Genomic DNA, 25228 nt, shown 5'->3' with positions numbered 1-25228 from the left:
CCTGGGAGTTGCCTGGTGTAATGGTGCATCCATGCCCATTATTTTTGACTGCTACTCTGAATCTCACCTGCTGGTGTACAAACTCTAAACAGACAGGGGCCATGGCTGTCTTATTCACCACTGTAACCTCACAGTGGATTCTCCTAAATTAAGTAAATAAAATTTTAAAATAAACATTAAAAACCAGCCACAGCTATATAGAGACATTATGTAACTTACCTTCTGCTGCTACTAACTTATTAGCACGAAATTAAGGGAGAACCTCAAGAAAAATTTTCAAAGAATTTAGGCTAAAAAAAAAAAAAAAAGGTCCAGGAAACCTATTTCTATTTCATTTTTCTTAGTGAATGTTGAGATCATAAATCAGAAATAAAATAGTAGAACATGAAAGGCCTACTGGAATCTCATTATGTGATCTTTAATGAGATTTAAAGAACAGTAGGATTCCACCAGTACTCACAGACTTCTCCAGGTTGAAAGCTGGGTGGAATAATAACAATTGAGTTGAGTCATCCCATGTTATAGCTGAGCTATTCCAATCATAAAACTAAAGCAGCTTGCTCCATCCCTTGATGCTAAGCTCAGCCACATGATTTCCTTTAGCAAATGGTATGTTAGCAAGTATGATGCCAGCAGAGGTTAAAAAAGTGCCCACACACTGAGACATGCCCTAACCCTTTTGCTCCTTCTTCTCCAACAAAACCACGAGTACACACTTGACCTAACATGCTGAAGGAAAAGGCTCGGGGTGCACAGACACAACTCCTCATCCTAGCTAAGGCTGCCCTAGCCTTGCTGAAAGAGTGATCCTGGACAATTTCAACCAGTGGCCTCGACACTGACCACACGTGAATACCTCAGCACAGCCTAGACCAGCAGGATTTCCTCACCGTCCTATATATAGATCGTGTGTCACTGAGTTTAAGAGGGCTTAATTGGTAGCATTATTATAGCAATAACTAATAGTATGCTCTTACAGAGTAATAAAAATTTATTACCAGTAAAACAAATATTAAAATGTCAACACAATTCTTCTTTATTGGATTAGTGATTATTTTTAGTTCAATGATTTGGTTTCTCTACAGCCACCTACACATTCCCTCCAATCACATCCACGTCACTAAAGTTGAGTGGGCCTGGGTAAGATGCATTTAGAGCAGAGAATGGAAGAACCACATCAGGCTCAGGACCACAGAGGTGGACGTCACCTTCCTAGCATTGCTAGAGAGCCAGTGTTTTGAATGTACATCCTCCAAGATTGAGAGCACAGCCTCCATGGCTTCTTCACAGGTCAGCTGGATCTGATCTTCAGGCAAAATAAACCCATGGGTACCATTGTCTCTCAGTTCAAATGTGTAGGAGAAAGGGATCCCAATGTCTCGAGCCCAGTCTCTTGAAGATCCAGACGTGGGATCTAGGAATGAAACATGACAGAAATAGAAACTGGGCTTTGGAAGGACAGACTTCGTTTCTATTTCTGGGAATGAGGCACATTCCATAATATAAAGAAACAGTTTCAGATTAGGATTCCCTTGATAGTTGTCTTCTCCTTTTGCTTTATAGGTATCTCTTGCAGGAAGGGGCCATGTCTTACTTAGCCCCTCCACCCACACAGTAAAGAGCAGAAAATCTGGTTAAAGTTTTTTGATGGAATCAAACTAGCAAACCTCATATTGTAAGGTAAGGGTGAACTGAAATAAGGGCTAACAGAAAATTATTATGCAAATGTTATCGAGGTGGACCTCTGGAAGTGGAGGAGGTAGTGGTTGGGGCTGGGAGAAGCAATGCTCTCTTCTTGCAGCTGAGGTCTTTTCTGTTCTCTCTCCAGGTCCCACCGTGCTTGGCTTTCTTGGCCTGATGGGTCCTCTGGGAATTAGCTGACCACAGGTCAGGAAACAATGTCCTTCCTGTTAACTTTGTGACTTCTAACTTGCCAGCTCTTTTTAACCGAAGCCAGGGGGAAATCTATATTGAAGCCAGTGTATTTTATTTTACTTTTAGCTCACTCCTTATCCCTAGAGAATATAATTTTGGAATTATACAGACTTCCTTTTGTCCTTGGTCATTTTGATTTGCACAACTCCCTGTTGATCTATTCCTTTTCTGCCCACCTTACCCCCCAAACTCCATTGACTTCTTTTATGCCTTAGATACTATCAAAGAGGGAAAAAAAGACACTTACATAAAATATCTGCACTCGATCCAACTCTATAATTGGTTCCATGCTTTGCTTTCAATGCATTTGCTGCCTTCTGTCCAACTCGAATCTGTAGGTGGGAAATGCAGAGACAGATATCCAGTGTTAAAAATAAATCAAGCAATCCAAATGTTGGGTGTTTTGTCCAGATCTATCTCCAGAGTTTTAGGCCATCCTCCCAACTTCCCATTAAACAGCTAGGTAGCTTATTCATACCTGTAATTCATCATATTATGTTCAATTTCATCATCTCTCTCCCAATAAGGTTGTTGTAAATTTCCTGTTTCTTGCATGCTCCCTCAAATCAAGGTAAAATCTTGCAGGCATCTTTGATTCCCTTTTTCTCCAACAGTTTCCAGTGTCGTTGCCCTATGTCAGACTCATTACCTCTCAACTGGTCTGTTGCATCTTCTAATAAGTTTTTCTTCTCATCAGTCCTTATTCAGACTGATCCCACCTGGCTTCCAAATGCAGAGAGCTATAATCTTGATCTTGCTGAAAATGTTCAATAACTTCTTGGTGCTCACTGAATAAAGTACAAACTTCTTATCCTCATTTTCAAGAAAAAATATGGCCCCTAGTTACCTTTCCAACACCATTCTCTGCACATGCACCCTGGATTATAATGAAACTCAAGGTTTTCCACATTCTTCAGACATGCCCAGTGCTCCTTAGACTCTGCCTTTTCTTTTCTTTTCTTTTTTTTGGTACCAGGGATCCAACTCAAGACCTTGTACTTGTGAGGCAGGCGGTGGAAGCATTGAGCTAAATTCCAGTCCCAGTCTCTGCCTTTTCTTGTGATGTCCCTTCTACCTAGAATTCCTACCTCTTATCTCTGCCAGTTCTCCCATTAGGCCTTACCTGATCACCTCATCAGGAGTCTGTCTCTTGGATCACCAATAGTCCTTTGCTCACACCTCTCTTAGAATTCTCTTTTTTTTTTTCCTTATAGATGTCTGAAACGTATCTCACACAGACTTACAGAATTTCTGAGTTGGATGGTACAACTTCTCATACCTACTACGTCACCTTCCGTTGAAAGTCCCTCAGAACTAGATGTTTTCTAAGGTCTCCATCTTGCTCTGTGTTGACCTTTTCCTGAGGTCAGAATCATTATCTGAGGTGCAAGATTGCCTGTGATTATGGATTTTCTGATGCATTTTGTTGCATTCTCTCAACAAACAATCTGAGTGTCCCCACGCTCATTCTGTGTTCTGTCTACCATAGGGTGCATTTTATGACTTCCTCTCAGAGTCTACACCCTGTTACTCCCTGCCTGCTTTGGAATCTGCCATTATGTTGCCCCAGGGGTAGCCTGGCTACAATGGCAGGTATGAAGCTCCCTGACTCTCAGCTAAGGAAGTCTAGTTCTAGATCTTGCTTCTTCATCCCGGGAGCTGTACTACCCAGCTGAATACTAAAAGGTGGCAGACTAGTCCTTGGTACAGTGGATTCTCCAAGAGAAATTAAAAGAAAAAGGCAGCAAGTGTGGTGAAGGGTCATAGGCAAGAGTTGGGGGCAGCATCTTTTAGCTCTGTCTTTCGATGTGGCTGAGATATAAGGAAAAAAAAAAACATGATAGTGAAAAATACCTGTAAGCCTTTGTCTTCTCTCCATTCACACTGAGAGTTCTATTTTTCCATCTACCCATTCTTTTTCTTTCCAAATTAGGACTCTGAGCCTTCCTCAATTCCTGGGTTTGTGCTACTCAGACCCAAGACAATAGATAGGGAAGGCTGAAGAAGTACAGGCATAAAATGAGTTTGACCACTTACCCTGGGAAAAGGACAAGAGCTATTTGTAGAAAGAAGAGAAAATGATAAGAGGGAAGGGAGAGTCTGAGACTTCTGGGGAAAGAAATTCTGGTAAGCAAATGAGAGGGGTGAAAGGATTTGAGTTTCTGAGGTGTATGATGAAATTAAGAGCAAGAGGCCTGGAAAAGCACTTCTGTGACTTACCAACTACGCTCTCTTTTGAAGTTCTCCAAGAGTCACGTAGCTGAGATCTAAATTGTTTTTAATTACTTTTAATTCCCATGTGTTTCTGCTTCTTTGAATGAAACTCTATACTAACTGGTCCCTGAGGATCTTGCCTTTTCTTCAGGATACATGGATTGGCCCTAGGCTCCATTTTTCATCCAAAGTAATCCGTTCAGGGGTTGTTTTTTCTGTTAGCTTGCCCATGACAATTTTCTTTTCCCCATTGTCAGCCTTTACTTATTTTACTTCCCACAGTTCTTTTTTCTCAAATCCTACTGGCTATGGGATGAGAAAGTCTTTCAGGTTTTCCTTTGTTGTTTTTGTTGTTATTGTTAAGAAAAGGTCCTTTGAACCTTATTTTTAAAAAGTTTTTCCATTAGTAATGACTATAGGGGAATAGATAAGAATAGGAAATATATATGAGAAGTGTATACTTTTGATTCACAGCTTATAGATTCTGTCCTTTTGGCGAGGATGAAATAAAACTTCCCTAGACTTCTAACTTTCCCTTCTGTCTCTGCAGGTGAGTTTTTGAGAATATTCTTTTTACCTGACATTATGTCACACAGACAGATAGAGCAAGTATCACCATAGCACTTCTCAGCTCAAAGGTACTTCTAGTAAAATGATTTTAAAACTTCTCTGTCAGGAGAATGCAGTACACATGCTAAAGACCTCTAGCCCGTACAACTCCTTCACTAAATCCAGAAAAATTCCTACAGGCATATATTCACAGGCAGGTACACAAACACTTTGCTAAAGGCTTAGCATGTGTATGGGTAGCACAGAAGGGCAATAGCTTGGGATGGAATGCAGAGGGATGTAGAAAAAGAGTGTGAATGTAAAGAATGTAGGCATGTAAAGCAGTAGCATTTTTATAGCTATCCTAATTTCCAGAACATATAGAAAGGGGCTATAGATACTTACATTTCCCCTATATAGTAGGTGCCAAATTGTCTATCATGCAGTATAGTATAAACCATGATTTCTAAAAACTTTTGGTTTCCTAAATATAGAGATCGCTAGTTTCTGTTGGTTGTAAATACTGTTGAAAATGGAAATTCCCTTGAAGTTTTGAGCTTGATTCTGTGCCATTGTGCACAGTGTCAAAGCCTACTCCTAAGCACCTCAAAGCATTGCCTAGTGGCTTCAGTAAGCTTAACAAGTGGAGAAATTTTCACACTGATGTTTTATTGACAAGTCTTGGAGAAGAATGTTTATGCTAACTCTTTAGTACTTGAGACTGTAAGAAATACAGACACGTTTACTAATACGTATGAATAGTACTAACAATATTTTCGTCTCAGAGTTATTTTCCAGTATTGCCCATACTATTGGCCCAAGTCCCTCCTGCCTTCTTGTTGGCTCTAACTTGTGGCCACAGTGCAGTAGCCAGATATCTGATCAGAAACATGAGACCCTCTAACCTTTGAAGATGAACCTGGTGAAATAGTCATGTATCTGTTTTCCTGAACCTAAAGAGAACGAAATTCCCAAAAAAAGTACTGGGGTGCACAAGTGCTAGTGGAATATGTCTTCCCATAAGGGATCCTTCCATTGGCATAAGGCCCCTTGTCATCAAAAATCTATGTAGAGGCCAACCTCTAGAGATTCCTGTGATCTTGTCACAGTTCCCTTGAAGGAGAAAATAGAAAACTAAAATGAATACTGCAGGAACTGGGGATAAAAGGGGGTTCTGAGCTTCTTACCTGAAACCTCTATTTTTTTTTGTGTTGTTTTGTTTTTATTAAGTTTATTGGTACTTTTTGGTATACAGTGCAGTTACATTCATCATTGGGATCTTGTACCTATACATGATGCATCTTGTTTCTAATTTTTCCCCCATTCCCCTCCCTTCACCCCCTCCACCCTTCCTATGAACAAAGGATTTGTTTCCATTTTTTCCTTTTCTCATATTTTTCCTTTTCCCTTTCCCCTAACCTTCCCACTTCCTCTACTCCTTTAGACCTTTTCTTCCTATTTCATATTATCAATTGTACAAACTGAACCTTATTTATCCTTTTAGTTTTTCACACCAGGAAACTATTTGATATTTACATATGTGTGTCCTGTTTATTTCACTTAAGAGTATGGCTCAATGTGCATCCATTTAGCTATAAATGTCTCTATTTTCTCATTCTTTATGGTGAGTAGTACTCCATTTTGTAGAAAAACCACATCTTCTTTATTCAATCTCCAGTTGATGGGCAATTGGACTGTTTGGCCTTCACACTAAGCTACATATCCTCCAGCCCTTTTTATTTTTTGAGACAGGGTCTTGATAAAGTGTTTAGGCTGGGCTCAAATTTGTGATCCTCCTGCCTCAGCTTCTCAAGAGTGCTAAGATTAGAGACATGCTCTACCATGCCCAATGAGGGAGTTGTCATTTAGTAAGTGTAGAACTTATCTTTCTGGTTGATGAAAATTTTCTGACAAATGGTTAAATAGCACTATGACTATTTTTAACTTTATGCTTAAAAATGGTTCAGATGGCAAATTTTATGTTGGGTGTATTTTACCACAATTAAAAATTGAAGAAGAAAAAACAAGCAGTAAGTATTGAAATAATTCTACATTCACCTTCCCTCTGATTTGTGACTATTGTCCTCAGGTTCATAATAGGGCAAAAAGCCCAGTTCTTTTCAATGATTCTGCTCACCAGTGCTTGGGTAAATACAGCAACAGGAAAGAAAGGAAACAAAGCAGTTTCCCTGCCCCAGCTTGCATCTCACTGGCACTTCCTCTTACAAAATATTCCCAGGCAAATGCTGGAGGAAGAGTTTAGAAGAAAATAGAGCATTGTGCTTAGCAGAAAAGAGAGCAGATACTATTTAGCTGTGTTATTTTAGATATGCCATATTCCACTAACAGCTGGCAAGTTCTTTAAAGCACGATTCAAAAGCTGTAATTGCTGAATGGAGCTTCGAGAGAATTCACAGAAATGGAAGTGCATTCCTGCAGATTATTAACATAATCATCTCATTTATATTATAGGCGAATACCTAAGATGTCTCCCAACTTGATGCTTTATGAAACAGGTAGTTAATTACACAGGTAAAGTAGCATTTAACCCAAAGTCTTCCCAGCAGGCATCTGGCAAGCTACAAAAGGCAGGAAATGAAAGTAAGGATGAACAGAGAGAAGAAAATGGAAGCTAAAGCCAAAAATCTTAGAAAGGGAAATGGGAAGAGAGAAGGCAGAGGTCCTGTGAAGTTTTGCTAGACATCTTGCTGCTCCAGACTTACCAATTCTTCATGGTTACTTGATTTATTTGTGGTGTAGCCATATGGTACAAGAATAAGCTGACCATAAGAGTGTATGGTCAGAAAGCACACGATGTCTTCCTTCTTGCTCTCAATGAGGTCAGCGACAGCTTTAGTCTCTGGTTCAGACTTTGGTCCTGTCCCACAGAATGTTATGCTTTGGCAGTCATTAGATGCACCAGTACCTGGAAAATATAGGAAACCACGAAGACAGCTTCATGATTTCAGTTTAAAAATGACTGAGGGCAAGCGGGCATCCTTGCTCAGGGCATCTGAGGGTGGTATCAGGGTTTACCTGGCTTGTCTTAGTCCTGCATGAATTAGCCTGCTTGGAGAGTCACTGAAGATGGTCATTGGAGGAGGAACTCAGAACAGCAAATGCCACATTTGAATGGCTCAGGAGGAGAATGCCAAGTGAAATGGCATCTCAGTCATCTTTTACTTAATTCTGTAGTGAGCCCTGAAGCAAATGGCTTGCAACCACTTCTTAGGTTCCTAAGTTAGGTTCTGACAGTCTTGTTGGTCTGAGCCTCTTCAGTGTTACTGCCTTGATTCTCATGAGACTGATTTTGCAAGGATTTCTTCATTAGCCAAAATAAAGCCCCTCAGTTGGGCTACTCTTGTGTGCTAGCTAGGTCTACACCCAGCCTCTCCTGTGGAACACTATAACTACAACTCCTGACCACCTTCTGATAATGTAGTCTTACACTACCCACATTTTATATAAGAGGAGACAAAAGCCGAAAGAGGAAGCAATCTTTCCAAGACCATAAAGCTGCCAGGCTGAATTTTAACCCTTACCATCTGGAGAATGGTAATGCTCTTAACCATTCCTGCCTCTTTACTCACTTCCAATTCTTTGGGCATATTGAGATTTGGAAACACAGAAGCGCCATAAGGAGAATGTGTTGGCTCTGTTTACTATCCACCATCCTGCTGTAAAATAATCCCCAAGGATAATGCTGATTTTTCTGCTCTTTATGATGATCTATACATTCTAAAACAAAGTAATAGATTTCAAGTATATTCATATGGGCCTGGGTTTACTTCGTCCTTGTTTAGCCAACCTCACTCGAAGAGGGTTGTGGATGATTCTTACTATATGGATAATATCGTCTCTTCAGGGTGAATAAAATGAGTCAGAATGCCCAGAAAGCTGTAAATTAAAAAAAACAATGATATTGTTTGTAATTCACCTCTTTCCTTGCTTCTCATGAATTCTTCTACCCAAATATGTACTTACTACACCAGGATATATTGAAATTTCTGTTGAGATCTGATCCAAAACATGTGCCATTATTATGGGATGAACGGGATTTCCTCCACAGTCGATCCTGTTAACAGATGAACCAAGAGATATTGCCATCCTAAGGTTTAATACATCACAATGTTATTGGTGTTAGGTGGACTTTGAGTATGAAAAATATTTCCTAGGATTACCTGAAAAATATATCTTTAACTCGTGAAGCTTTATGTGTAACTTTCAATTTTGCAAATGGGTGAACAAACCCCCATAATAGGAACATCTGTACACTCAAAGTGTACAAACATGTAAACGGCCGAACTAGAGTAAATAGTTTGGCCTTTTCCTCATGAGCAGATTAGCTGTGCCTGGGAATGTTATCTGCTTACTCAGAGCAAGCTTCAGTGTCATTTTTCAGGGCCAAGTGATACAAGATGAAAGGGAAATAGCCTGACAGATGGAAAAAGGCTGTTCCAGGTGCATCAGGGATGGGCTTTATATATTTCTGGAAGCAGAAGACTAATGATCAGAGAAGGAGATAAAGACAAGTGTCACCTGCCATGCTCAGAGGGAGGGACTCAATTCACAGATGAGCCAGAAAAGCTGTTCCAGAAAAAGGATTTTGGGGGGAGTGACAGCAGAGAAGAGGAATGAATACCCTTTAGAAAGAGGGACTCTTCCCTGTGGAATGAAGAAGGACATCAGAGACATTGCCAAGAAGAACATTGTCTACTATCCACTACATAAGAAGGCCATACGAGAGGTCTGATCCTGTGTGAATGGCCACATTAGAGAGTGGAGGGTTGTTTAATATTACAGGCCATTTACTACCCTTATGCTTCTAGAACTGACTTGAGGAGGACATAGATTGTTCTATCATAGAACTCAAATTGGGTGATGGGTAGGTCATAAACATTAAGAAGATAGTAGAGAAGAGAAATTAAATTAAGTCAGGCTGGAAAATGGTAATATTTCCAAAACAGTGAAAATATCTATGCTGGATTCCATTCTAAGAAAGCCTTAAACCTCCTCCATTTAAAAATTGACCTCTAGTGTTTGGTTAAAAAATAACAAGTTGATCTTTATCTCAAATGGAGTTTCTTTACATGGCAACAAAGTATTTTTGTAGCTAAAATGAGTGAAGTCAGGACTGTGAACTGGAGTGGTACTTTAGCCAGTAAACACATCCAGGCCCAAATTCAGGTGACCTACAGTTGTCCAAGTGTAGATATAACCATCTATGTTAAGAACTGGAAGCACATAGAAGTCCAGGTTCTTAAGAAACACGCTTATCCTTGAGTTGTCTTTGTAGTTTTGGAGAACCTGGAAATTTAAGAGAGAAACATGTAGATTGAGTTTAGGAAGAAATCTTTCTTATATTTTCTTTCAATTTAATTGTAAGAGCTGACTGTGTGCCCGATCTCCACCCTCCAGTTTTCAAACCCTTCCTCAGTTTTCTTATTCTTTATAGCAGTAGTTCTAAAACTTCATTACATGCCAGCATCTTCTGGAAGACCTACTAAAATACAGGTTGTCCAGTTGTACCATTCTCCCCCACCCCCACTTTCCCTGTGAGCTTCTAATTCACTAGGTTTGAGATGGAGCCAACAGTTTGCATTTCTAGCAAGTTCCCAGTTAATGCTGATTCTGTTGGTCTAGGAACCACATTCTGAAAGCTTCTCTTTGTGGGTTATTTTTTAATACTTGGGTTTCTGAAAAGACTGACGAGAAAAGTATCTTACATTTTTTAAAGGTTTCTTATTACCTAAAGAGGATGGTATAAGAAATATGCAAAAATTCACTGTGCTAGGCATTTCTATATGCCGAGTCCCTTAGTCCACACAGCAGACCCATGAAGTAGTCACTTCATACACTTTTTACAGATGAAAATCTGGGGCTCCCCATGTTAGAAAATTCACCCAGTGTTAGGAAATGAAAAAAAGGCAAACCCAGGAGTCAAACTCATCTCTGATTTCCAAGATGTACCTTCTTCTACATTTTGATATGTTTATCCTCTGAATGCACCAGAAAGATGTCAGGATACTAACTCAGTTTTCAGAAAATTCCATTTCAATAATTTCAATAGTGCCATTAATTCCTCAATAAGTCCTCTCTTAGGTGGAGGACTAATTCAGTAAAGAGATTCATTGTTAAGAGGTGAAAGTAGCATGGATTCTGAGTAGCCCAGAAGTGACAGGTATTTAATGAAACAGCTTACCACTGTATAGAAATCAACGGCACTTACTTCCTTCACAAACCACTGGCAAAAAGCAGGGGCAATCCACTCCCTGGCATGGATTCCACAGTCCATCCAAATGATCTTCTTGGGGCTGCTAGAGGGTTGGCTGATCTGGATGGGGATCCATGCTCCGTTACCAAATGATCACTTATTATTGTAAACCACCATGCAAAGTTACCAGGATTTTCATTCTCCTAGACGTCCCTTTCTTACTCCATTTTGTGGTTTCAAGAACATGGTAAGGATGCTGATGGAGACAGGCAGTTGTCACTCTGTCACTTCTCGCTGTGCTGTATTACTCTCATTCTTTGCCTCTTGCCTTTGTAGTTATTCTCAGACCATGCACTGATTCCTCATGGCACTGATCCAAAGAATGGTCTTTGTTATATTTTAAGTTATTCCCTAACTCCAAATAAAGGCATAAAACCCCAAGTCGTAAGATAAAATGTCAAATTTGTATAAACCTTTATAAAACTTTGTCACGGAGAGTTCACTCAGCTGGCAAAGTGCACAAGAGGTAATGTTCAATAATCAAAGGTATTTAAAAATGGATCTGAATCTGCACTTCAATTTTGTGAAACTGTGACTAGATCAAAATAATACATAATGTCCTGCAACACTGATTAGAGTCCCTTCCCTGAGGGGCTCCTCTGCACTCAGCCAACCCAATCTTCTTTCTTTTCTGTCTGATTGTTATTGTTGGACATCAGTTCAGCCTCATTCCAGCAAGAAAGATGCCCTCCTTCTTCAGTTGAGTGGGTGAGAATTAAATTGGCAATTGTGGATTCTCTTTGGTGGAGAAGAGACTGGGACCAGCTTGTAATAGTCACATCAATTTTGGATTTGTAAGTGGCCTTGATTCATGTTGTTTGTTGAAAGCCCCTGGGAGCTGGACCTAATGGAGTTTCTCTCCCTCTACATGTGAAACTAACAAACTGACATACACGTGGGACTTGGTCTGTCATATTCAAGGAACTTTCTCCTTGTAGCCTCAGCTATCCTTCAGAATTTTCAAGACAATTCTTTAATTTCATTTTTTACTAGTATATGTTTGAATTAATACTATTTACATTTCTTATGGGGAATTGGTACATGTGTATCATGTATCTCATTTTTTAGCCACCTTTCCTCCTCTCTCTCCCACTCCCTCTATTGAGCCCCACCCCATTTGAGAAAAGTCTATAACCCCACTTCCTGTTATCTATCTCTCATTTTGTTCTTAATTTATAGCATTTCAGGTTTTTAACATCCATCTTTCAGCTCAATCTTCTGTTATAATTAACCCTTTTATGAGTACTGTATGTGTGTTAATTACGTTTATATTTATTGCTTTAGAATGTATTCATCCTGCTCTTTGTAATATGGCCTAGGAAGAGGATGCTTAAATCTCATGTTGGCTGGCTCAGCTCAGAGTGTGAGGGTCCATAGAAAATCAGGTTGGCAGACACCCCACACTTAATATGTCATCCATTACTGAATCCCTGGGTAGATTCTATTTCTGAGCTGCTCAATTGTTGTAGATAATTCTCAAATATGGGATTGTTCTTTGTCAGTAGAACTGCCTGCACCGAGTAGTACAAGGACATCAAACTAAACAAAATTCTTAATATCAAATTACTTTTGGAGTGGTTCCTGAAGACAGTTTTGGACTGGCAATATCCATGTACCTGGGAGCTTGACAGAAACACATTGCAGTTCTAAAACTTGAGTGCACATCAGAATTACCTGGAGGAGGGCTTGTTAAAATACAGACACAGAGACTTTATCCCCAGAGGTTCTGACTAAATTGGCCGGAGGTTGCCACTGGGAACATGTATTTCTCTCAAATTTCCAAGTACTGATGCTTTTGGTCCAAGGACCACCATCGAGAAACCAGTGGCTTGGTACAATGGTTATTAATTCTGGCTACATGTTAGGATACTTTGGGGACCCTTCTTGGAACAATGAGGCCAGTGCCTCTGTAGGCGTGGCCTAGGCAACATGGTTACTTGGCAGCTCCAGAGGGTGAATTTAATGTTCATCCAGGCTAGAAACGTCACTGGTCCAGAAGTGGGACCCCAGTGGTGCTGGTCCTCTGGAGAATCACTATCAGACCCTACATACTTCTCACCATGTCACATACAAAAGGGATATGAGGACTAGAATACATGGTGTCCCACTGACTACGCAACTGTCCATGTCTGGCTGTGTAATCCTGTTCAAGTTACCTTACTTCCCTGGTTCTTTGTTACCTCAACCATGAAATAAAAGAAATAAAAATGAAGGTTGTCTGAGTTTTTTAAGCATTTTTATGAAAAAAAAAACCTTCAAAAAAAGAACATTAAAAAACATTTAAGGGCTGGGAATATATAGCACAGTGGTGCTGTTCCTGCCTGTCAAGGTCCTGAGTTCGATCCTTGGTACTAAAAAACCCTTCCAAAATCTACTGAAAATACAGATGAAAAATGAGCTTACTCTGGTGAAGCATGAGCAGTGTGTGATCCACTGCTGTTTTTAGGCCCTACCCCCCTGCCCCAGTCTCTCCCACACAATTAAGGTATAAGCATCAGCAATCTTGAAGTTTAGAAACCCAGTTTGAAGCAGACCTTCTGCACTGCTTCTTTGAACTTTTTTCACATTTCTAATAGAGCTGAATAGTAAATAGCATCCTCAGACCTCTCCCAGTAAGGTCCTTCTCAGACTTTGAACTCACCTTCAGATAATACATGGGTCGGGACTCATAAGTCATCCCTAGGAAATGCTGTGTCACCACTTCTGCGAACTTCTCACTGACCTGGCTCATCCACTCATAGATCTGAAACAGCCCAGAGGACATGGCTATCAACAGCAAGATTCCTCGACTGACTCTGATTATGATGACTCTTTCACTGGGGCATCGGACTCTGTACCCTGCTCTACACTACATAGCTATGTGGTCAGCAAAACAGAAAACTGAGCCAAGGCCTTATTACCTCCCATCTTTCCTTTTCTTTAAAGATTTACCCTCTAGGAAGTACTTGGGACACCATACTGAACTTTACAGGTATATAATTGGTAATAATTTCAATATTAATAAATTTTCACACGGCAATCAGGAGGTACATAGTCATGCCACAAGTTTCAGGTCAAACTCATTCTGTGAGTGAGACCTTCTTTGGTCTTCTTAGATCCCGATATGGTTTGGATGTTGTTTAAACTCTAAAGGCTCTTATATTAGAAACTTAAACTCCTGTGTGGTGATGTGGGAGCTGCTGCAGCCCTCAAGGAGTGCAACCTACTGTTGTGTCCTTGGGTCATTTGGAGCCCTGCTTCTCTTCGGAGTGAAATGTGATGAAAGCCTGAGGCTGACCCCTGAGTTTCTCTAGCCTCCTGCTTTGATCCTGCCATTGCTATCCCCTAGGAGATGATTCAGCCAAGGCTGGTGGTCCTCACCAGAGATTGTATCATGCTGTTTGGACTTTCAATTCCAAAAATTTTGAGCTAACCTTTTTTTTCTTTATAATTCCAGCCTCTCTCTGGTATTTAATTATAGTAAAGAAAGGCAGACTGGTACACCAACAATATCCTTTGCTAATGTTCCAGAATTAAGCAAGACTTGTATATGCTCTTCTTTAAACATGCCAACAGAAGTTTCTAACCCCATATTTTGAGTCTCGCTAAGTATTCTAGCATAGATCATGATTCCCCACATCCTCCTCCCATATGTCCTTTCTCACCTCTGCCATGGAGTGGTATTTGGTATAGGAATAGATCTCCAGGCTCTTGCCCAGACTCACTGTTGTGGCCATAACCTGTTTTCCGTGCAATGCTAAGGATCTGCAAAGGGAAGAACAAAAGGAAGAAAATTTAAGAGGGTAGGATATCTGAGGGTTAGGGGGTTGGTGAGAAAAGTAGTAGAAAGCATTGTATGCAGGATTTGAAGTACAAAAGCTAATATTGGAATCTTGACTCTGTAATTTACTAATTATAATGTTATGGGCAATTGTTTAGCCACTTTAAGTCACAATCTCTTCATCTATAAAATCAGGACAATCATTCCACTCTTTCAGGGAAGCCAGGATAATTCAATAAAATGTAGATTTTCTAAAAAGCTGTTTTAGATGTACAAAAGAAAAAATAGCTAAGATTTATAGAACTGAAACTTTTTATGAGACATACTCTTGTTCTAAACAATTTAAATCTCATTTGCTTCTTTCTAAAACTCTGCAATAGAGTCTCTTATTATCTCTATTTCAGAGATGAAGAAACTGAATCACAGTGAAAGTGCTATTGGGATTTCAGCCCTGAAAAACTGACTGAGAAGCCTGTAACATTAACTACTGTGATGAGTAGCATGTGAGAACTTTCTATAGTGGTTTATCTTGTGTTTAATAAAACTTTATTTTTAGACCACTTTTAGCACAATCAAGTCAGGTGGTTCCCCTGGCCTGTGTCCCTACACATGCAACACCCCCAGACCACAGACACCCTACAACAGTGGTACATTAGTTACGGCCAGCGATCCTATGTGGATGCATCGCCACCCAAAGTCCAGGGTTTACATTAGGGCTCATGCGGGTTTGTATTTTTTATTGTTTTGGACAAGCATTTGATGACACATATCAACCATTATAGTGTCATAAGAATAGTTTTACTGCCCTCAAAGTCCTCCATACTCTGCTGATTCAACCCTCCCTTCTCCAACCCTTTGAACTATTTATTCTTCTCTGTCTTGGTAGTTTTGTGTTTTTCATAACGTTATAAGTTGGAAGCATAGAGTGCATAAATAGCCTTTGCAGACTGCCTTCTTCCAGCTACTAATGCGTGTTAAACTCCCTCCATGTTTTTTTCATGGCTTTAGAGCTCACTTTTTTCTTGGTGCTGTGTAATGTTCCACAAAGTTAGTCCATTCACTGACTGAAGGACATCTTGATTACTTCCAAGTTTGGGCTTGGAAGCTCAAATTATGAGTAAAGCTTTCATACACTCCATGTGCAGATTTTTATGCGCACATATTTTCAGTTCCTTTGAGTAAATAGTAAGGAGTGCACTTGCTGAATCATACAGTAAAATTATGCTTAGTTTGGTGAGAAACTGCCAAACTGTCTTCCAAAAAGGCCATGCCATTCCACATTCCCACCAGCAGTGAGTTAGAGGGCTGCTGACTTCCTTCTCTTGTGAGTATTTGGTGCTGTTGGTATTTGGATCTGTGCACTTTAATTAACAGATAAGTAGTGACAAATCATTACTGTCTTAATTTGCAATTCTTTAATGATAAATGATGCAGTGTACCTTTTCTTATGCTTTTTTGCCATCTCTCTACCTTCTTTGGTAAGGTTACCTGTTTAGGCTTTTGTCCACTTTTTAATCAGGTTGTTTTTTTTTTAATTAGGTGTTTTAGGAATTCCTTATATGTTTTAGATCACAGATTTTTTCCAGCTGCACTTTTTGTAAACATTTCTCCAGCTTGTCTTCTCATTATCCTAATGTTTTCTTTTGAAGTAGAAGTTATAATTTTAAAGAAGTTTGGAGTATCAATTATTCCTTCCATGGATTGTGCTTTTTTACTGTATTTAAAAGGTAGTCAGCACACTAAAAATCATCTAGGCTTCCTTCTAAGTAATTATCTAGAATATTATAGTTTTGCATTTAACATTTAAGTCTATAATATATTTTTAATTAATTGTGATTCACATTTTTATAATATATTTTTGAATTAATTGTGATTCACATTTTTATTAATTGTATTTCACATTAATTGTGATTCAATTTATTGTTGAAAAGAATAATATTTCTTGCTTTGTTGTATTATCTTTATTTCTTTGTCAAAGATCAGTTGACTACATTTACATGAATCTACTTCTAGGTACCCTGTGGTTTTGCCTTCATCTATTTGTGTTTTTGTTTGCTGATGCCACACTCTCTTGATTACTGTAGCTGTATATTAAGTCTTGAACTCAGTGTCAATCTTCTGACTTTATTTTTCTTCAATATTGTATTCGCTATTCTAGGACTTTACTTCTTCACATACTCTTCACAATCAATTTGTTGAAAATCATGATATAACTTGCTTGGACTTTGAGTGGGACTTCATTGAATCTATACATAGAGTTAAGAAGAACTGATATCTTGACAACATTGTCTTTCTATGCATGAACATAATATATATCTACACTTATTTAGCTCTCTTTCATGAAAGCTTAATAGTATTCACTATATACATCTTGTAGAAATTTTGTTAGATTTATACCAACATATGTCAATTAAGGGGTACTATTAGTGTAAATGGTAAGATTTTTTTATTTAAATTTTGAACTTCACTTATTCATTGCTAGCATATAGGAAATCAACTGATTTTCCTATGTTGTCCTTGTATCCTATAACTTTGCTATGATTGCTTATTAGTTCCAGGTAATTTTTGTTGTTGTTGCTGATCCTTTCTGATTTTGTAAACACATGCTCATGCCATTTGTAAAAAAGGTAAGTTTTATTTCTTCCTTCCTAATCCATGTGTCTTTTATTTAATTTTCTTGTCTTATTGCATTAGTAGGGCTTTAGTACAAGGTGGAAAATAGTGTTGAGAGAAGACATCCTTTTATTGATTGATCTTAGTGGGAAAGCTTTTAGTTTCTTACCGTTAGGTAAATTGAGGAAGTTATACCTCTTTTTATTATAAATGAGTGTTGATTTTTTTCAATGTTTTTTCTGTGTCTGTTGATATGCTAATGTAATTTTCCTTCTATTATATATAACATCAGTTGATCTTTAAAAGTTGAATAAGCCTCTTATAATTGGGATAAATCCCATTTGGCCAGGGAGTATGCCTCTTTTTAATATGTTGCTTGATTGGATTTGCTGATGTTTTCTTGAGGATTCTCACTTTAACTTCCAGAAGGAATTGTAGAGAATTGGAATAATTTCTTCCTAAAATATTTGGTAGAATTCACCACTGAACCCATTGTGCCTAGTGCTTTCTGTTTGAGAAAATTATTAATCATTGACCAAATGTATTTAATAGTTATATACTTGTTAGTCTTGTTCCACCTTTTTACTTAGGATTTATCTTTTGGTAAACAGCTTAATACTATCATTCAGAGCCTTGTCTAAACCAGATATTGTGCTAGCACCTAAGAGAACATATTCACACACAGTATGTAGCTTCCTATTGCAGCCATGTAAAATGTTATTATTCACATTCTGTAAATGAAGAAACTAGACCAGAAGAAATTAAGTAACTTGCAAGGAGTCAGAACTTGCAAGGAGATATATAACTAGTACTTATCTCTAAGGCATACAAAGAGTTGATGAATAGTTTAGTTGCCAAAAGGCTTTATTGCAGAAATGGGGTCACATTTTCATTGCAAAATTATATAGCTAATAATTCCTTTACCTGGAAAATATATAGAGAGTAGTTACTGTGTTAACGGCACTGGGATGTGAGCTTTTGGAGATGCTGGGGTGCGGAATTTTGTATAGTGGTCCTGGAGAGGAGGAGGAAATGTGTTAGGGATCTAGTTAGCTAATTTTCAATGGCTTTCACCTATTTCATCACATTTTTGAACTTTTATGGTATTTCACCTTAGTAGTACCACTCCCAAAGAATTCTTATGAGATTAAATAAACTAGTCCATTTAACAATGAGTAGTTTCTTAGAGTTAATTTCTAATAAATGTTAAACATAGTAGTTCAAAACAAAGCAAAATCCCTATTTAGCTGCAACAACATTAAAAATAATTGTACAGCAAAAGGGGAAAAAAATGAGAACCAAGACCTGTCATGTAAAGGTACAAGATCCCAATAATGAATGTAACTGTACTGTATACCTAAAATGTACCAATAAACTCAATAAAAGAAAAAAATTATACAAAGAAAAATTAAGCCATGCAACTAGTATTTTTCTCAAACTATGTCAAACTACAAAATATTTTGACAGTATTAATTAAAACAAATTTCACTCATGTCTACCTAAGTCCAATAGTACATATACTCTATTTAATTTTTTACCTAGTACATCTAACATCATGTTCCACCATTAACTACTGTAATGGAAGTGAGTTACTCCACACAATTCTACCACTCTAAACTTGCAGTTACATGCGTTATTGTTAATTATTAACAATACTAGATCTAACAATTTGAATTTAACAGAAGCTTTTTGACCTCAAACTTGTGAATGTTTTACTATATTTTGAACAAATTTTATTATCTTTTGCTTGCTTAAATGGAAACCTCATGAGATAGGATCATCTAGAACACTGAATATGAATTTTAGAAAGAGATTTAAAGAAATATTATTTATATTGTAATAATTTAAGAAAATATATTTATTCATGTTTTTTCATAGATTTATTTCTAATGTTTGTCTTTTCATTGTATTTTTAAATGAACAACTGTGCTTCCAAGTGAATAATTTCAATATAAATATAAATATTGGTGCAAGTAATATATTGAGATTGATTGATTGGAAAAGTTTTTATCTTTATACTATTTATAAAGAAAATACATATATTCCCTAATGTGTTTAAAATTCATGAAAGTCCACTCAGCATTTAAATTTTTAGGAGCACACTTTATGTCTTTATTAGCAAATCAGCAAATATACCTTGCAATAACACTAGTTAGCCTTCAGTAAGTAATATATTCTAGGAACTGGTGAAACTATTTTGTATTATCTTATTAACTCATTCAAGAATCTAATGGGTGTGAATTATTACTTTTTACTTATGTATTGTTATTTTATTTATTAATTATTATTTTTATTACTTATTACTTTTAAAAAATAGTAATAGGTAGTAGCAATAAAAATTTCTCTCTTGAACTTTATAATCCTCTTAACAGAATAAGATATATAAAGGTGTAGGGAAAGTGGGAAGGGTAGGGGAAAGGAAATAAGGGAAAAGAAAAAATATGAGAAAATATAAGAATGGAAATAAAGAGTTTGTAAATGGGAAGGGGAGGAGGGGGTGAAGGGAGGGCAGGGACAAGGGGAAAAAATGAGAACCAAGAACTGTCATGTAAAGGTACAAGATCCCATTAATGAATGTAACTGTATTGTAGACCTAGATTGTACCAATAAACTCAATTAAAAAAACAAAACAAAACAGAATAAGATATAAACACATGAAAAGCAAAATAATTTAGCTATTAAATAAGAAGGTCTGAGGTATTACAAACTAGTGTCTGATTAAATACCAACTTAATGGTGTTCAAAGTATATTGAGGTGAGAGATGAGCATGATGGTCAGAGCTGTAATCCCAGAACTTGGAGGCTGAGGCAGGAGGATGGCTGAAAGTTCAAGGCCATCCTGGTCTACATAGTGAGTTCAAGGCCAATGTGAACTACAGAACAAGACTGCCTTAAAAAAGAGTATATTGAAGCCAAGAAAGAGAGTGCTCCAAACTCAAGCATAACCGATGTCGATTCTGCACAACTAGTAACCATCCTGTCTTTTGCAGAACAGGGGAAAGAGGGGAAAGGAAACAAAGGCAGAAGATAGCTATCCAGCCTCTTTTTACCCCTCATTGCTCACACAAGTTGTCCTGTACTTTGTCTTGTCAGGAAATGTGGTCACTGAAGATGCTTTCTCAATGTGAGAGGAACAGGGTGGTGGCTGTTCTTCCCGTCTTTGTGTGGTTTAGCAAATGTTTAGACTTTTCCTTATCAGAATTATTTGCTTAGTGGCGTATGAAAGGGAGGACAGTCATTCCTTGGTGTCTGCATGGGGATCAGTCCCAAGATACTCAAGTATAAAATGTTGTAGTATCTTCATCTAATCTAGGCAATCCTCCTGCATATTTAAATCATTTCTATATTAGTTACAAAACTCAATACAATGTAAATGCTTTGCAAATGGTTTTTATGCTGTAATGGGCAAGGAATAATAATGAGGAAAAAGTCTAGACCTGTTCAGTACAGACAGTTTGAGAAGAAGGGGACATTTTCAATCTAAGGCTGATTGAACTGATACCTATGGATCGGGAGGGGTGACTGCATTAAAAAAAACATGGCTTGTACCTGGTGGATTTCTGATTCTAGTGAACTGGGACTCCATAGAAACATCACAACATAAAGGGAGTACAGAAAATTAAAAACCATCAAGCACTAGCCTCTGGATTTTCCCCTAGCTAAAGTCTACAAAATAGATATGTTGCTTCCTAAACCCAGGAATGAATGACTAGGTCCATTAAATGTGCAAATATTTCCATATTAGAATGGTCTAGGATTTGAATGAAAAATCTCTAAGATTAAAGGTGCTTCTCCGGCCAGGGATTTAGCTCAGTGGTTCCGCCGCCTGCCTTGCAAGCACAAGGACCTGAGTTCGATGCTAAAGTCTACAAAATAGATATGTTGCTTCCTAAACCCAGGAATGAATGACTAGGTCCATTAAATGTGCAAATATTTCCATATTAGAATGGTCTAGGATTTGAATGAAAAATCTCTAAGATTAAAGGTGCTTCTCCGGCCAGGGATTTAGCTCAGTGGTTCCGCCGCCTGCCTTGCAAGCACAAGGACCTGAGTTCGATCTCCGACATAGAAAACTAAAACATGACACTTAGACCTCAGAGATTCTAATACTTAGAATTAGTGAATTTTTAAACAATACACTTAGAAAAGCTATTTCCAATTTCTAGGTATTTCTTGGGTGATGCATAATACATGTAGACATGGAAAGAAAAAGCTGGATAATCCCCAAATTATCACCACACATCTTACCGAGTAAATGAGAAGATTATTGTACTTTGTGTATTCTTTTTAAACAGAAATTCATTAAATGTTTAACAGAGAAAATGATCCTTTGGGGTACGCTATTAATAAATGCTGCAGATCAAAGGTTGACTGATGAAATTTTGACTGGAATGTATAAGAAGGCAAAAAAGAATGAATATAAAGGCAAATTTTGTATAAGTACTTATTAGAGAAATAGTCACATGAATATTTTATGTAGTAATGTATTCTCAAGTTTTATTTTTCTGCTTACAAAATTAACACGCACTTAAAAAGGAGATTTTAGAAAGTATGGAGAGGAGAAAAAGTAGCTGAAAAATAGATAAAAAGAAAGGAGTAATTCCCAATATCCTCATCTTCCCGAGTTAGAAATTGTTAGTATTTTAGCTTATTTCCTTTCAGTCTTTTATATATCCCTATATTTACCAGAGATTATATCTATGTATAATTTTGTATTCTTTCCTTTGCATTCTATATCTTACCAGAGGCATTTCCTCAAAACAATGCAAACTCTTTCTAAACATTATTTTTAATAACTGCAAAATACTTGACACGATTTATTTAAAATTTTACTCATTCTGGATAAACCTGTTTCTCTTTTGGAAGTCTTGCCAGTATAATTCTATAGCTAATAACTTTTTGTATAAATCTTTTTTCTTATTTCTGATTATTTCCTTGACCTGGAAAAGGAAACAGTAGGTCAAAGAGGTTGAACATTTTTAAGTCATTTGATTGGTATTGACAAATTCAAATGATTTTATAGATGTTCACTTTTTGGAGGACTATGAATGTCTAATGCCATAGATGCTCAAAATAAGGGTTGCAGCCTTCTAGTCTTATTTAATTTCAGACTTTTCTAGAGTATCATCACATGCGGTGAAAAAGAACTTTCAAAAGTTTCCACTAACCTGTGCTTTTAGTTGGTAACAGTAATCCAAAACTAAACATTATTTCATATCAGCAAATAATAATGACAATAAAATCCCCACAAAGGACATGGACAATCATATTTGAATGTTTTTCTCAAATATAGTCCTGAGGAGCCCTGGAACATAAGCAATCTTACCTGAGTCTATCTGCCTGAGCCTAATCACTTTCACAATTTAAATGGGGCCTGGCAATATTTTTCTTTAAATAACAGTGTTATGTGTGTTCATTGTGGAATATTTGCAAACTGGAGGATACTTGAGGGAAGGAACAAAATCATCAACCACAGGTAACAGTTAGCTTTTTGTTTTTGTGTTTTACTCAATGAAATTTTCTTTTTTCTTTTTTTCTTGGTACCGGGAATTGAACTCGAGTCCTAGCGCTTGCAAGGCAGGCCACCGAACCGCTGAGCTAAATCCCTGGCCCCATCAATGAAACTTTTTATGAGTACATGTTTGCAGTACATATTGATTATATTCATCGTGGGGAGCTGGTGTGTGTACAGACCATGTCTTAATTCTTTTTACTTCCTTCTCTTCTCTTTTTCTACCCTGCTCCGTCTATCTTTTGGTCCTCTTCCCTATCTCCCTGTTTCTTCAAGAGCAAGATAAAAGATAGATAACAAGGAGCAATTACTTTTTTGGTATATATTTGTTCTTTTATTTTTCTAAGTAGTTTATTACATGATGTATTCTGCGTCTTTCCTATGGTCTAAAGAATGCATTTTCTCATGATTTGAAATTGTTTATAATTATTTATTTAATAGATCAATAATATCTCATTGTCAAATATCACATATCAGCATTTATATTACTTAATATGGGACATTATTTATTTCCAAATACTATAATATTTATATTATAAATAAAGCTATATCTCATTGTATAAGAATCTTTCCTTACTTTACTTCCTCAGTATAGATTTCCAGAAGCAGGGACACTAGGACAAAAGATGTTTAAGTTTTAAACTTCTTGATATTTTTAAGCAACCTATTCTTTTTTCCATGTGAAAGAAGACTGTCTTCTAACCATGCAAACGAGTGGAAGAAATGAAAAAGAAATGTCTAAACAGGTTTTGGCATCAAGTAGATACTGGGGTTCCTTTCTGTAACTGAAATCAGACTATTAGGACAAGGGACAAGCCTAGCTAACAGTGTGGGGCGAAGTTCAGAGTGGGTTTCTATTCTGTGAGAACAAGTTTGTTGAAAGATTACCTTAACCACAAAGCAAAAGAAGAAACACTAATTGCAGCCATACTTCATGAATCATGCCAAAAGAGCTATACATGAGCAAGAGGAAAATATACTTAAATATACTTTATAAGGAAACTATATACAAACACACACAATTTAACATACATACTTAGAGAAGCTGTGATTCCGTAAGAATAGGCAAAGGCCACAAAATGGGCAGATAACTGGGATGAGCAATTTATAAAATAATGAAATAAAAAGCAAGACCAATAGTTAACCTTATAAATCAATAAATACACAGGAAGTCAAAAGTGGGTATTTTTCTCTTGTCAAAATGGCAAACACATAAAACATCTTTTCATTACTGATTGTTGGAAGTGCAAATTGATAGACCTTGGTAGAGGGCAGTTTTGCAATGTGTGATGAGAGCCTTCCATTATTTCACCCTCTGACCTAGCCCTTCTATTTCTCATACTTTTTAGTAGGGAAACAATGAAAGATTCACAAAAATTATGTAGCTGGGTGCTTATTATGACATTATTTATGAAAATGAAAAAGTAGAAGTAATCACATGATGGGGTATTATTAGCAGTTGCAGTATGTTTTGAATGAGTTAGGAATGCCATAGGAAAATTTCTCAATACCATTTAATTGAGACATCTCAATACTCATACTATAAACAGAATTAGCTATTTATCTATCCAAAAACATTAACAGCTATTATCTCCAAATGAAATTATTTGATGATTTTAAACATTTTTCTTAATAATTAGAATAATGTGGTTTACAAATTCACAACTATGAAAATAAATATAGAAGTTTTATTACAATTTCCTATTGCTGATTATAAAATATGACATATCAACTAGGAAATGCTAAGAAATGTTTGTTAGATATTTATTCAAGGCTTATTAATGTTCAATAATAAAACTTTAGTGATCTCTATTATTTGCAAGGTGGTGCATATTGATAGGAAGGGAGGGAGAGAAGCCCACTGCATTGATCTTGTAAAAAGCATAAGGAGTCTGAGTCATAGTCATCAGCCCTCTTCCCACTCCACACTCACCTATCGTATCCTAGCTTCTGAGGAACCAGCATCCCCAAAAGGTAAAAGGTCCCCAGCACAAGCTTCATTCTTCTGCAAAGAGCTAGAAAATCCTGAACCTCTCTTTCTGGCTCTAAATCAAGGTCTCTGAAAATACGTAGAGATATTGTAGCCACAATCAAGATAAGATAAGTCAGCCAGAGGATATCTCAGCAGAAAAAGACTCAAGCGATTGCTTCATTAATTGCGTCAGGTCCTCTAAACTTCCTTTAACAGTGAAAAAACACATTATCATTTAATATTTCATTTCTCCTTTAAAAATAGATTTATACCAACTCTTGAGTCCATCCGGTAGAGAAAGGAATTTCCTCTCTAGATGAAGTCCCTTATCACTGGTCTCAGGAGCTTCTTCCTGCTCTCCTTCCACCCTGGCCTGCTGGTGACCAGAGTGGAGCGCCT

At 37.3% G+C, this 25228-nt stretch overlaps 1 protein-coding gene across 1 annotated transcript; it reads right to left on the bottom strand.

Annotated features, from left to right (window-relative positions):
• Positions 1-1053: 1053 nt before the first annotated feature.
• Cpo (carboxypeptidase O) lies at positions 1054-24948 on the bottom strand. The gene is made up of 9 exons (XM_010616091.2): positions 24791-24948; positions 14617-14716; positions 13614-13715; positions 10928-11032; positions 9895-10005; positions 8683-8773; positions 7422-7624; positions 2183-2267; positions 1054-1414 (listed from the first exon to the last, which is right to left on the bottom strand). The coding sequence occupies exons 1-9, from the start codon at positions 24856-24858 to the stop codon at positions 1152-1154; spliced, it is 1128 nt and encodes a 375-aa protein (XP_010614393.1). The 5' UTR covers positions 24859-24948; the 3' UTR covers positions 1054-1151.
• Positions 24949-25228: the final 280 nt, after the last annotated feature.

The sequence above is a fragment of the Fukomys damarensis genome, unplaced genomic scaffold, assembly GCF_012274545.1.
Source record: "Fukomys damarensis isolate Sample0158 unplaced genomic scaffold, DMR_v1.0_HiC HiC_scaffold_16, whole genome shotgun sequence".
Taxonomy (NCBI): Eukaryota; Metazoa; Chordata; class Mammalia; order Rodentia; family Bathyergidae; genus Fukomys; species Fukomys damarensis.
This window is presented reverse-complemented; position numbering and strand designations above follow the sequence as displayed.